Source organism: Anser brachyrhynchus, assembly GCF_964034855.1.
Source record: "Anser brachyrhynchus genome assembly, chromosome: 1".
In the NCBI taxonomy this organism is placed as follows: domain Eukaryota; kingdom Metazoa; phylum Chordata; class Aves; order Anseriformes; family Anatidae; genus Anser; species Anser brachyrhynchus.
In genome coordinates, this window is record NC_137694.1 from 56,654,521 (window position 1) to 56,669,165 (window position 14,645).

The 14,645-nt window shown below is 40.5% G+C and overlaps 1 protein-coding gene across 7 annotated transcripts in view; it reads left to right on the top strand.

Annotated features, from left to right (window-relative positions):
- Positions 1-14,645, top strand: part of LOC308188206 (uncharacterized protein) — a 106,651-nt gene that overhangs the window by 76,862 nt on the left and 15,144 nt on the right. For 2 of the 7 annotated variants that reach the window (XR_013945246.1, XR_013945248.1), the window contains 2 exons: positions 2,271-2,398; positions 3,699-6,009. The exons of 1 other annotated variant lie outside the window; for it this stretch is intronic. Coding sequence is in view for 2 of the 6 variants with exons in the window: in XM_080577010.1 (XP_080433136.1) it covers positions 3,699-3,777 (79 nt within the window). In the remaining 4 variants the exon portion in view is untranslated. Of the gene's footprint in view, positions 1-2,270; positions 2,399-3,698; positions 6,010-6,030; positions 7,068-14,645 lie in introns of those variants that run through there. 4 more of the 7 variants (XR_013945247.1, XM_080577010.1, XR_013945245.1 and 1 more) reach the window with 3 other exon arrangements.

The window sequence follows — 14,645 nt, forward strand, 5'->3', positions numbered from 1 at the left end:
GATAAAACTTACACTAAAACTGTTAGATAGACTTGTGGATGTTGAAGACTAAACCTCGTTTAATGGGGCTGTATATCTGCTTTAGTTATCCTTATGGTCAATGTTATCCAATAAACTTCTATTAAGTAGATTAGTACCAGAGGGTATACTTCCTGTTTATGAGCTGGTAATTACCACATCTTGAGCTAAATAAACTTGTAACCTGAAAGGATGACATTTTTGCAGGAAATAAATTCCTTTAGCCTTGGTGTTTTTAGTGGATGTGGCAAATCTGAGCTAAACAGGGAACACCAGAGTAAATATACAAAGATGCATCAGGGCTCTGCTCTCTCTCTCTCACACTGTATCCAGACACTGGGGCAAAAAAGATGGAATCAGGTTACCTTTGGCATCTACACATCAGTTTTATTTAGGAAGTGTTTTGCCCTCACCTCTGCACAAGTTGCAACAATATTTTTTTTTTTATCTGACAGAATAGGATTTAAAGAGGTCAGCCATCAGCTCAGCTCACTTTGTCTGTCCCTACATGGACACAAGCAGGGATGATGAGGCTGATGCCTATTTGACTGCCCAGTGCAGGACTGATTTTAATGAGTTTTAAAACTAGCTGAAGAGAATTAATATTGAAAGGACTTAGAGCTACTGTACAGGTTCAATAGAAATAGGTCAAAGCACTGACTAAAAGGCCTAAATTTCATCCATCTCTTGGCCCATTTTGGTCAAACCATAAAGTATCACCTAAGAGCGGTGTGAAACTTTGGGTGAAGTGTTGACTTTTCTCAAATCAAGAGGAATTTCACAGCTGCTTTTAATAGATGTGAGGGTTAATTCTGTGTGTCTGCTTGGGAGAATTACAATTAAGTAGTGGAAGGTCTGGTTGTCACAGCCAGTCTGCAAGTCCAGAATAAACAGATTTTTCACAATAGTTAAAAGTAACTGCACTGTTTCTATGTAAATCCCTGCACTTGGATTGGCTAATGGCTGTAAATAGCCAATTAGGCCGCATATGTTGGCAAATTAATTGATGGCCATTTCACTGTGGCTAAGCTGCATAGCAGTCTGCAGTGTGGCTCACTAAGAGCATTCCACCGCTGCTGACTTTAATTGTTATTAGTTTGCATTATATGTTAAATAGGGGAATATTTTAATGTAATAGCTATAAGCACTAAAGCTGAGTGAATAATTCATAGCAAATTATTTATTCAATAAATTTAGCCTCCTTTACTTTTCAATTTTTCAGGAACAATTTTATTATTTTCTCAAAAGAGTGATTATTATCCAGAATTAGTTTCTAATCAGTTTATCAGTGTTACTTGCTCTGCAGATCCTCTGGGTAGAGACTATTTTTGAATAGATCACTAAGCTATATGGCACTGTTGTCTCCCCTGATAAGATGCGTGTTACCCTTCAGCACAAGATTCTGGTGGAGATGTAGGTTTAAGCCAAACTGATTCTGCTCCTTCTGTTGCTAGTTTCCCATGATGGAGGGGATGATGTGTGTCAGCCACAATACTTCTGCCTTGTTTGGGGACTGGCTTACTAAAGTGGTCAGAGAGGTTCAGGCGAGTTCAGCACTGAGAATTTCTGTGTTACTGTGATAAGAACCCCCCATCTTTCAGAAAGCGGGCAGAGAGTATAAGAGATGCAGGAGGGATTGCTTCAAAATCCAGAACTGTTATGAAAATAAAATGCTTACTGATAAATGGTATCTGTCTCACTAAGTGCCAGAAAACCCCAAACACATGCTTTTGTTTTTTGTTCTTTTTTTTAAAATATTTTTTATCTTTTTTTTTTTTTAATATATATTTTTACAGTTCACGGCTAAAGGAAAGCAGCTTGTTGGGTAGAGCCAACAAACAGGAGTAAACAATTCCCCCCTCCTGCATGTAGCTGTAGAGCTGCTCTCTATGCACCTCTCCTGACTCTGCACTTCAGAGCTGAGAGGATTACAGCTTTGCTCTTTACCCTCATCTGGCTTCTCCCAAGCCTGTTTGTGCCATTGCTTCGATAGTTTTGTTGCAGCCCTTCATGCCTCAGATATGTACCTCGGGTCAGGTGTCTGCCTCAGGTATTTACACTTGTACATGACATCTTATAAAAGCAGAGCTCACCAATGACCCTGGGTGGTTAATAAGCCTTGCAATTTCTTAGCGCTTTGCATTGCCCCCTTGCCATCCCCCAGGTTTCCCAGGGGCTCCTCCTGCTCCTCTTGGTGAGGTGCCCTCTGCCTGAAGGGCTCTGTCCCAGAGCAACCTCTCTGTTACTCACAGATCTGCAGGGCAGCACCACGTCCCTCATCTTCCCAACTGCTGAGTGGCCATCAGCATAATCTGTTCTTCATCAGCACAGAGGGGGTCAACTGTTCACCAAAGATCAAGCGGGAAAGCAAATAGTTTGGGTAAGTTCGGCTGACAGTCGAATACAGCTTTATTTAGTAGGATTTGTTTCATACAAATGGCATCCCAAGGTACTTATCAAAGTTAAATAATACATAATAGCAGAGGGAGAAAGAAATTAAGAGGCGCAGGCATGGGAGCAGAGATGTTTTCAGATGAGATTTGAAAGTAGATGGAGAGGCAGTGAGGCAGAAAGAAACAACAGAAAAAAAGACTCTGTTCCAGATGGTGGGAGATACGAGGGGAAAAAGCTTTCACAACAACCATGGTTTGAACATAATTAAGCGCAGAGAGATGACCAGTGCCATTTGGAGAGAAAAATAGGAACAGAGGAAAAGGAGATGGACTGGGAAAAGGTCACAGAAAGCAAATAAAGAAATGACATGGGAGCTGTGGGAGTTTCTTCCATAAATGTCATGGCAGGGATTTGGAAAGCCAATGCACCAGCAAAAAGACTGGTGTGTTCAGCATGGCTGGAGGATGTTGACATGGAGAATTCAAGCAGAAGGGAAAGTCAGATACTGCTGTATCTGTAGGAAAAATTCCTCCAAACAGCTGCATCTGCTTAGACTCTTGCAATGGATTCAGACCCAAAAGTTCATATCCAAGTAGGTTTATATGTAAGCTGTTGCCTTTTCCCCTCCCTCCTGCCAAAGACTTCATTTTTCTCCTTCCTGGGTTGCAAGAAGCAATTCCATTGCAAGGTTGCTGCATGTTCGTTAGACCAAACTGAATTCTTTTTATTATTTTTTATTATTTTTTAAAATCCAATAACCTATGAGAAATATCCAAGGTGCTGCTAGAGATATAGTGGATTATAGTGGCAGTCAAAGGAATGGGTTATATTTCTATTTTCTATGACCTGAAGTTTTCTCTATTTTGCTGGGTAGAAGAAATACCAGTTCAAGGCACACTTCTCTAATACCAGCATGCAAAAGCAAATAATGCAGGAAGACAGTCTGGTGACCAGGCTGCTTCTGTTTGCAAATGCTATGTGGACCACCAACCTCTCTCTCTCTCTCTCTTTTTTTTTTTTTTTTTTTTTTTAGTACAGAATTCCTGGTAAAGGAATAATCTTGTATACAAAGATTACCAGAACAACTTACACATATTCTTTTTTTTCATAGGTGTAGGGACTTCTAGAGATGTTAATATTTAGGACAAGTCATTTTTATAATAATTTATCTATCTGAAATCTACCTTACTATTTCTTTCAGTCTACTGGTCTACAGTGTTATCATATAATATGCAAGAACTAACAAGAACATTTATTTATTTATTTATTTATTATTCTACTTTCAGATGCTCCCAGCTGATCTCAGGTGCTTTAGCTGATATTGGACAACGTCTTCTCAAGCCACATCACCTGCCACTTCGTTAGGTAGAAGCACAAACCATAGAGAATGGAAAAGGGTCCACTTAACTCAGTGTGGTTAAAACCTCTCTATTCTTAGATGTTTTAGTGGTGATCAGACTGCCATCTTCCCTGCTCAGGGCAAGTGTATGAATGTCATGCGTTAAAGGGAAACATATGAGAAATCCTTTTGTCCTCAGATCCTTAATAAAAGAGGAGTTTGTCTCTCTTTTTGAATGGCTGAGATTCTGGCATTTAAAAAAAAAAAAAAAAAAAAAAAAGCAATACTCCTGGTGCAACATACTTATGTGCCAGTAAGCCAATTTCTGTAATTATGAGGGCAGCACACTTTGCTAGTAGGTATTCATATTTTATTTAAAATTTTTACTAAACAGTTTGCATTATGATTACCTTATTAAACAGCATCAACAAAAAGCCTGACTCCTTATTCAACAATGCTGTTATTCAAGACAAGAAAAAGTTGCGCAGTTTTACTTTTATACCCGCAAACATTAAGCAATTCTTAATTTACTTTTTATCAATCCATAACAGATGCCACTTTCCTATGTGCTCTCTTAAATGAAGGTCCTTTCACCTGCTAACACACTTCCCTGCTGCCAAGAGAGAAACTGAGATGGTGCTACTAAATACCAGCAACTCCAATGGCTACACAGACATGAAATGAAACCACTCCATGATTTCCACTCCTGAGTGCAAACAGACATACCAGTATCTGTCCAACTTTCACCAGTCACTGAGTCCTATGCTTTCATCAGTGCTTGTACACCTCTGCTGAGACTTCCCACCAGTAACATACCACAACAAAAAGTGGCACCTGGAAACTGGCAAATTACTCCCCTGTCCATCCATTACAGCAGAAGCTACCCACAGAAATGTTGTGTTGGATATATGAAAGTCTTGTCTTGTAAATTTTTGCAAGTTTATTCTTGTTGGCCATTCTTGTGCTGTTGATACGTAGGGATGCTTCCTTAGTCATGGTCTTGTCAACTTCAGTGACACTGGGAGGTGATGCAAGGTCAAGCAGAAATTTGATTATCTGCTTACTGTACCGTATCATGAAGATCTCTATAGCATTTTGTCACACAGCTCCTGGTAGCTCAGGACACTCTTGGTTTAGGGGTCAGTGTTATAAAAGTATTTGCCGTGGCCTCAGAGGCACTTCACTACTTGTGTTACTGAAGAACTGGAGTGAGCAGGATAGGGCAGAGTCAGTCTTGGGTAAGAAGCAGATGAACCAGGAGTGACAGATGAGACACACAATGAAGAAAACATTGGACTAGACACAACTACCACATTCCCAGAGGGTTCCTCAAAGCCTCTGCAACACGGACACATGGCACGGCGAGACACAGCAGAGAAATTCATGTATTTTCTAAGAGTAGTTTAAACAGAGTATTACCGGACTGTGTGGCACTTCTAGGGATGGATATTTGTTCAATGGGACTGCTATCCTGCTCACTAAGGGAGTGAGCATTGTATCCCCATGGCACTACATGGGCAAACCTCAAATGGGAAGAAAGGGACAGGTAGGCCCCATGGATTACACAAAGGAGAAGAAATGGGACATGAGCCTTTCCCTTCCCCCTTTTTTTTTTTAGTAATTAGTAATTAGTGCCTGGTTTGTTGACTTTATTATTTTTTAACCTTCCTCTCACCAGCTGACCCTATCTCCTTCTGCCCCATGAAATCTTTTCTTAGCATGATTCAGCCATGAGTGTTATCTCTGAGCTTTTCTTTGTCCTTCCAACAGTAAGAGAAAATCAAGAGCTTTGTCATTTATCTCTGTTTGTATGTTTTGCCACTGCTTTATTTTGCTTCAGTCAAAATCCTCCTTAAAACTACAAGCACCACTGCCTTTCCATTTAGGTGCAGGAGGCAGCAGCTGCCTGGCCCTGGGCACAATTACACTCCAATAGCTGAGGATGGGAGTCAGTGGCAACCTCATTTCCCCCTCAGACTTCATAAGGAAAAATTCATTTCGCATCTCAGCATGGAGGGCTCTGCATAGCCTCCCTCTTCCCCATGAAGAAAGAAGCATTTGAAATGGCAGCAGGCAGAATATGCAGATTCATTTCAGTTGTTTCCTCCTTTTGTTGCTGCTGAGTTTTTCCAGTGCACTCTCCAAACAAATTATTCGCCCTGTCTGTGTGTACTCCCACCACACTCAGGTGTCTAGCACAGAAAGAGACACCCATTTTGTTGTGTTTGTTAAGCACTTGTTTTCCTTTTTTTTTTTTTCTTTTTGTCTTCTGTTTTTAGGAGGGACTGGATAATCAGGGGACTGGTGCTGTGTGAATGAGCTAATCAGCTTCCTGGTCTCCAGAGAACACGTTGCTCGGTGATCATCCACAGCCAGAGAAACTAACCAAGTCTGATGCATCAGACTGCTTCAAATTAAAGACCCAAGTAAATTGTTCCATCATCTGTTCAAAATGTATGGCTTGCTGAAACATACTCTTCCAACCAAACCTAGGTGTCAATCAAGCAGTATAGTATAGTAGGACTTTTTGACCACACTAACCACAGAAGCTCAGATGCCTTCATGGCACCCTGTATGCTCACTGGGGCCTGGGATTCTCCCAAGACATCTGCATAACAGCTGCCACTACCATTGGCTACACTTGTTATTACATTTGCTGTAGCTGCTTGGTTTATAGGTCCCTTTTGCCTCAAGCTAAGTGTTTCATACTGCCCTCCTTTCCAGAATGGGGAGAAAGAAGTACCTTTTTTTTTTTTTTTTTTTTTTCATTTGTGTGTGTTTCTGGGATGGAATGACAGTCTTCTACAACTGCAGAGACGCCTTCTACCCTCATTCCTATTTGGGACAGATGTTTGCTGTAGTGAATATGCATGACATCTTTATGAAACATTTATGTCAAGGATCCCATGTCATGCTACGTTTCTTGTACTATTTAACCCGTCATTAAAAGTATCTTTGAAACATAGCTTGATAGAAGTCTAAAAAATATAATGCCTGGATTTTTAGAAACCAAAATTTACCATGTAATAGTCCACAGTATCAAGTGCACTTTTGTAATCTGGAAATTAAATACATATCTTTTTCAGCCTTTTCAATAGAATATTATTTTGGCATGTTTTTCTACCACCTTACCTTGTTGGAAATAAATGGAAGTCATGTACTTCTGTACATAATAAACAGAATAAAAATAAACAGAAGTCAGTACTACATGGCAGTACTGTGCTTCAGTGAAAACTATTTGAGCTCATGCTCCTGAACAGTGGTTCCCCATCAAATTACTAGAATAGGTATACCATGTTAGACAGAATAAACCAGGATCTTCCATCTCTTGCCGTCCCAAAAGGTGGACTGAATAATGCTGTATGGAGTGTACCTAGAAGATGGTGCTTATCATTTCTGGGGCATGCCGCAAACCACCCCTCCAGCCTGAGCTGACACAGGACAACTGGTTTGAGAATGGTGGAGCCTTCTGCTAGTACCAAGTGGGCACTTGAGCAGATGCTCTTATTTCTGCATAGGTGAAGAGCTTTAGCTGGAGGGATTTGGGCAGCACCCTCTGCAAAGAGAAAAGAATGAAAGGGATAGAAAGTGGGCTTTGCTGAACATATTGTGTGACCAATATGAAGATATCTGAGACTGGGAACATTGCCTGCTGGGCCTGAGCCTGCTGTCTGGATTGAGGATAGAGAACTGGAGATGTGCATGTTCAGAGTGGGTGAGCTGCCAGTACACTTTTGTCTAGGCCTTGGCAATCTTGGAGATCTTCTGTACAAAATAAATTCATAGCTGGACTCTCAACTATGCATCGCAGACAGACTCCAGGAGCCTGGTGCAGATGACGCAGGTGAGGTTTTTATTGCAGGGATCATATGCATGATGGGCCAAGTCCTTTGAGGAAAGAGTCTTACCACATATTTGTATATTGTTGAGCTCTAATATTGTATGGGACTTCTAGGAGCACTGATAACCACAATGACAAGTGCCTTCCTGATTTTCTCACACTGCACAGTTGCCTATAATGTGACCTGTAGAGAAAGCCTTATGGGTATCTGCTAGCAAGGAGGGGACTGAAGAGCAGCTTGGGTCGCTTAAGCTAAAGCTAAACCTAAAGGAGGCAGAAAGTTTAAAAATATGTCTACTTTTTTCTTTCTTTCTTCCTTTTTTTTTTTTTTTAAATGCAATTTTGTCAGATTGTTATGCTAAAAACTCATCTGGGTGAAGGGAAAGGGAGAAAACAGGACATATCCTGTTTTCTGACTGAAATTTTTATCTGATGGGAGCTTCTGAAAGATAACGATGTAATGGATAAAACAAACACACTGAATCTTTTTAGGCCACAGACATCAATCATGTGGTCTCTCAGAACATTTGTACTGACAGGTAAGATATCCACCGTCAATCATGAGGGGCTGCGCAGTGCAGCAGTATTGCAGCAGAGGGGTGATTGGTCTCACTAGCCGGTTTATGCTGAAGGCTGGGAATCAGATGGACAAGCAGTGCCCTTATCAGGCCTGTAATAAAGAACTCTCCCTGGTCCCTGGAGGCTGCTATGAAATGGTTTTCCTCATGTTATCAGGGAGCAGATAATACATGAAGTGCTGAAGTGTTTCTCCTGCTTATTTGAGGAGATATAATAGTACTTTAAGCACTTCAGTAGTCCTCTGTTCAATGCACAGTGACAATGACAAAGATTGAAGAATGCAGCTCAGTGGAGGAGAGACGGTGAGTGCAAGTCCAGTTTTTTGTGTACAGACTACTTCTACTAGCATCACAGTCTGTGAAACCATAAGCACTTCCCAACACTAAGGGACACGAGGTAAAACTGAAAGCCACACACGCAGCACTTTAGGCCAGTCCATTGTGCAGGCTTCCATATATTGTGTCTAATGTTGGCATCCATGTTTACTTTCAGGTTTTTTTCAGGCCTGGACAAGCATCTCAATTTTCTTTTCATGGTGCTGGAAGCAGGGTGGATGGCCATATCTCCACATGAAACAATTCAGCTCACTTATAGCTTCCTCAGGGAGATAAGCACAGGACAGGCTGAAAAAGCACAGGCCGAGAAAACACAGACTCCTTTGCTTCTCTCTTGGCTCTTCCTCACAGGTGCTGTTAGACCCCTTTCACTAGTCATGAAATCTACCACAACATCCCTCCTCCTGTACAAAAAGCCCATTCTGTGTAAACAAAAAGGAGTTGTTCCTACAAGGCAGGTCTGAAAAGTAGAGTTGTATATACAAGAAAGGATGTCAGACACCTGGTATTACGTTTTCATCATGCCCCTGCAAGAGACATGAGAAATCAGTCAAAGACACTTAAGGAGTAATTTTACATGGCTAGGTGATGTGCTGAGGAAGCAAGAGATGTCTGTGAAGGGACACTAAAGCAGTATGGACATAGTCCTGCTCAACCTTCTGCCCCCCCAGCAATTCTCTCTCCATTTCATCCCACATCGTACTGTTTTGACAAGGTCTGTTGAAACCAGTTGTGGTCCTGGCCTGACTGGCAGTGCATTTACAGATGGAATAAAACACAGCATAAGATAGACAAGACACTGTTGTATGTATTATGTACATGGCATATAAAAAAGCTGGAAAGACAATGACTTTCTAAGCACACAGATCTGCATGGAGCCCCTTATGAAACAGACACCCCACATATTCCAGTGTTGTGGGGATATGGATATTTGGATAGTGTAAAGTCTTTTTTTTTTTTTTTTTTTAATAAACATTTTCATGTCCTGGAGTTTGTAAGAGTACTAGATGCCTACATTTACAGGTACAAATTTCACTTCATCAAGCAGTTTACCGGAAGACTTACTGGGAACTTTGTAGTCTCCACTGGGTGTACTATAAATACAACACCTTTACAGCAAAGAATATATAGAAAGATATCTGAGAGACACATTTTGCAGTGAAATTTCTAGTTGTTTTGTGACTAAATGTAATACAATAAAACTGAGCTCTTTGATTATGAACATCCTTGTGTAGCAACACAATGCTACCTGGAATGGCAAAGACTAGATCTCACTTATCAAATGCTTGCAAAACAGCTATGATAAATTTAACATTTTTTTCAAAGAAATTCTAAACCTCCTTATGGCTGAAGTATTGTTTTGTACGTAGTTTCAGTACAAGGTCCTGCAAAGCTGCAAAATCCCTTTTATCCTGCTGAAATGAGCAGACTAGCTGTATCACAAAGTCCAGTAAGTTCACAGTTCATGGATAAATTTGTTTGAGTCTTTCATATTTGTAGGCTATTAATATTAGAACAGAAGCATCTTCTGACTTGAAAGACCAGTCTTTCAGCCTCTTATCATAAATGCTCATGCATGTGACATAACCACATATATACCCCATCTAGCCCTCCACTTCTCATACACATTGAGTCTATGTTTAATTATGATGGAACTTCTGATTGGATATGCTGTTCAAACTGTCTCCAACTTCTATCCACCTTAAAGTTGTATTTTTTTTCCCAATTATCCATTAAGAGTATGGCCATCCACCTCTAGCTATTTGTTACCTGCCATTTTATCTAGACACAAGAACACATTACTTGAGAAAGTCCTTCTTTCTGTTCTCTTCTAGAGAACTGAGGAAAAGAGTCTAGTATTGAAAAGCCCCTTCAAGCTGTGCAGGTTGGCAGTTCAAACTCAGTATTCCTGTCTTTCATAGAGACATACTTATGCTAAAGCAAATGCTATGCCTCTTAAAAGGAAAAAGGCAATCTTCCCCATTCAACCTTATGTCTATGCATGTTTGATTTGCCTTCTGACTGCACTAAAACCATCTTTAAACAGTGTATAATGAGCACAGTGTCGCTCTGCTGTCTTGTAATGCACGATTAGTTTGCTAACAACTTGTTTGAGTAGGCATGTGTGTTGCTTCATGTCTTTAAGATTATGCCTGCACAGGAATAAAAAAAAATCACAATTCTCCTCCTGTTACTCCTACTCTAGCCTTCCTCTGGAGCATTCTCTCTCTCTTATGTCTGTCTTAATTAGATCATGCCAGTCCTAATTTAAGAATGCAGATTTTAAGCAGGGAGAAAAGAAGGAAACACAGAGAAAATGTACTAATTTTAGACAGAGAAAAATGTGTCTTTTTCCATTAGGGAGAGGGAAGAAAGAAAATAATAATAATAATAATAATAATAATAATAATAATAATAATAATAATAATTAATAAACAGAGCAAAACCCACAGACAAAAATTGCACTTTGCAGCTGAAGTGACAATTCTATCAAAGAGTGCTAGGAAATTCATCTGGAAGGAAGTCTACAGGTGAGACATTGCTCTGTTACCAGCCCTAATGGCTCTCTAGCTCTTCTGGCTCAAGATATACTACAGAATAGTATTGCACATTTCTATTTAAACACACCCAAAACATTTTTATAACAGGATTTCTCCAGAGTAAAAAGCTACATGTGTGTCTTTGGGATAACCACAAAGTTCAGGTCTCCAGACTGGAGATTCTTTTCTGTATGTGTGGATGGCATCCCTGCCTATGGCAGGGGGCTTGGGACTAGATAATCTTTAACATCCCTTCCAACCCAAGCCATTCTATGATTTTATGATTTAAAATATAATGTTTAGCACGTGCTGTGTAAGCAACAACTCCCCACCAAACAGATTTTTCTTATAACTTGTATGGGAAAAAAAAATACTCAGCGTGACAAATAAGAATCTGTACTAGGCCATGAATTGGTTTTGAATAAATATATTCTGTGGCTGTGTGCATGAGGAAGGATATTTAAGATGTGCACTGATCTTTGTTTATTACTGTAAATTATTTATTTCTTCCTTTCTGTAGTTGCCTCCATGTATTGACATAAATTATTCACATATGAAATTTGGATCTGAGAAATACACAATCAAAGGGGATTATAGTTTTGTCCCCCCAAATTATCCCTCCTTCAGATTCACCTTGCATTCTTTTACCTCATCTCATCACAGAATTATCAGCTCTGAGCCAGGATATTCTATGCTGATAAACCCAGGCGAATGTCTGGAGATGGAGTTACTGTCCAGCTTATTAATAAGAGATGACATTTGGGAACATTTGTAAAAGTCCATTTTTGCAGGCTACCTGTACAGAATAAAGCAGTGTGTGGGTGGTGTGATCCTCATTCCTCAGGCTAAGTTTCTTTTCTTGATCTCAAATCCTGCCCAACTGCATGTCTTGAGAAAGTAAATTACAAGATTTCAGCCCTTATCTGGACATTGCCCTCCATGCATTTCAAGAGACTGTTTATGCTTACAAACTGATCCCGCTGCTTCCCCTCCCATTGCAGGAAAACAAGTCCATCTGCCAGGGAATCTTCTCTGCAGAAAGTGACTGGGTCCCAGCACGCATATCAGACTGTGATGTTCCTGTAGCTACAGAGTCTGTGCTGGGGTGGGAGAACAAGACAATTTTAACCATCAGACCCAAAAGTAAAGTACACGAATCTGGACCCCTGAGCCCTAGGTTCCTTTTCTGCATTGCAGGGACTGGTGTGGGTTGGGACAGAGGCTGTATGCCATCTAATTTCAAATTTAGGTGATCTGGCTTGTCATCCCTTGTTTCTGATGGCAGCCTTTGTCCATTTGTACAGACGAATTCTTCTGTCACCTAATATGCTGCACTGAGCAGAAGCTTTTGACCAGGTCAAAGACGAAGCCACACAGGAGAATCTACCTGTTCCAAACAGCAAATTCAGAGCTGTCATAAGCTTTAGAAGTAGTCACAGTAGGGGTGGGTAGTGCCTCATCATGGGAGTGACCAACAAAGTGCAATGGGGGTCTTTTATAAACTGCTTTGTTGTGATCACCTGGCGACACAGTCCAACAAGAGGTGGAATGGGTAGAGATGGGTGCTATGCAGTGTGACTGAAGCCAGTCCACTCCAGCTGGAGCTAGCCCTCAGTAGCATGAGCATAGGCCACCTAGCTCTTCTTGGTTTTATGCCAGGAGTCTTTCTTTGCTGTGGATGCAAATGGGAGGACAGATGTAATTTAAGAAAAGAGGTGCAGTAGAAATAGTGCCTTCTGTAGACCAACAGGCCCTAGGTTTCTCTGTTTGGTTCTCTCTTGTTTAAGAAGCTGGATTTTTTATTCCCCTCCCCTGACTGAGCTCACACAGTGATGAGACAATGGAATAAAAGTGACCTGCTTGCTAATTCACAAAAATTCAGCCCATGGTTAAAACATCCTGCCAGACACTCACTCAGTGGGCAGTTCTCTGGAGAATTCCCCATTGCAGCCAGTTGTAGGTGGCTCACAGCAGATCTTGCAGTGCTGGCGAACCTCTTTTTCTTTGGGGACGTAGTTCAATTAGGCTTCTTTTCAGCTGCTGGAGTTTTGTGAAAGGGCTAGAGCAGAAAACTGCTCAGAGGTGCTTGCCTGGCTTTTCTGATACTTCAATCTGTAGTTTAGCCAACTCATCAGATTCCAAGGTAGCAGTGGTTTCTTGTGCCGTCGTAAGAAGTGGGGCAGACCTCGTCAGTCATACTCTTAATACACCCTGAGAGTAGACCCTCTGTACTCTCTGCATGGGAGTTCACCTCTGAGGTCATTCCCAAACATAAGTTGCCTGCTCATTAAATAACGGTATTCGCAGATGGTATATTACAACAATAGAGGTCAGAACCTCAAACATAAAGGCATGTCCCAGTACTCCCTCTGCTTCCTGTGGGTTTTGCAGTCTTCTCTGTTGCAAGGTTGCTATGTGTCAAGCAAGGAACAAGAACAATTTTAGCAAAGTCCATAATATATTATGTTTATACACCAGACAATTCAAAAAGGGAGGAAAGAAGAAGGAGATGGAGAGAGGAAAGGAGGGGAGGGAGGACAAGAAGAGAAGGAGGGCATAAAGGGAAAGAAAACATCTATGTTTCTCTCCTTTTTTTTTCTCTCTTTTTTTTTTTTAGTTTTCAGTCAACTTCATTTGCAAATTTTTGTGATTTTTCTTACATCATGACATTGGTTTTGTTCATACTCAGATAACAATGTCTCTTAAGCAGAAAGCTTTCCCTCTCTATAAAAGAACAGTGGGCAGGAACTGTCTTCTTAAAATAACACAGAGGGCTTGAACTAAACAAATCAGCTTTGTGTAAAGTCTCTCAGGTATGCAGAATCAAAAGAAGAGAACTCAAAGAGAAAATGGAAGAAGACATTAGAAAATAGTAGAACAAAAGAGGATCCAGGCAATGTGTTATAGACACTGACAAAAAAATAAAATAAAAAAGAGCACTACAGAGAACAGACATGGTCTGTTTTGACCTGAGTGTCCTGATCTCTATATTCTGTCCAGAATCAGCTAGAAGTCATTACTTCACTATGTGGAGAGTTCCTGACTATGACCATAGACAAAATTATAAGATGGTATCTGAAAGTAAACTTAAATGATCTGATGTTGACCCTAGGTTCCCATCTAAACATGGTAGGAATACTCCTTTGAGTATTTGATCTGAATTCTGAAATAATCAGAAACATAACTTTCTCTTCTCAAACTGGGTTAGAAAAAAAGCCCAAATATAACATCTTTCTAAAATGCGTCTAATCTGATTTGAGAGATCCTAAACAAAGACATTCCCCCTTCTTTTTCTGGTAAATTATTTTAATGTTTAGCTGACCTCATTGCTAGAAATGGCAAGGTTACCTTCAACCTCCAAAGTTAATCTACTTCAGATGGTATTGTCTATTTATCTCCATCAAGAAAACCTCTTTCTGTAGATGAACACCCATACACAGTGATCCTAAGAATATGTCATTGACTAGCCTACAGTGACTCACTGTCATCCCTGGATACTTGAAGGAAAGTGGAGGATAAACCATCATCCTTCCCCTGGTATATCACCTCAGTTTTGGGCAACAAGATATGCAGGCATTTCCCAGGTGGGAAGCTGCTTC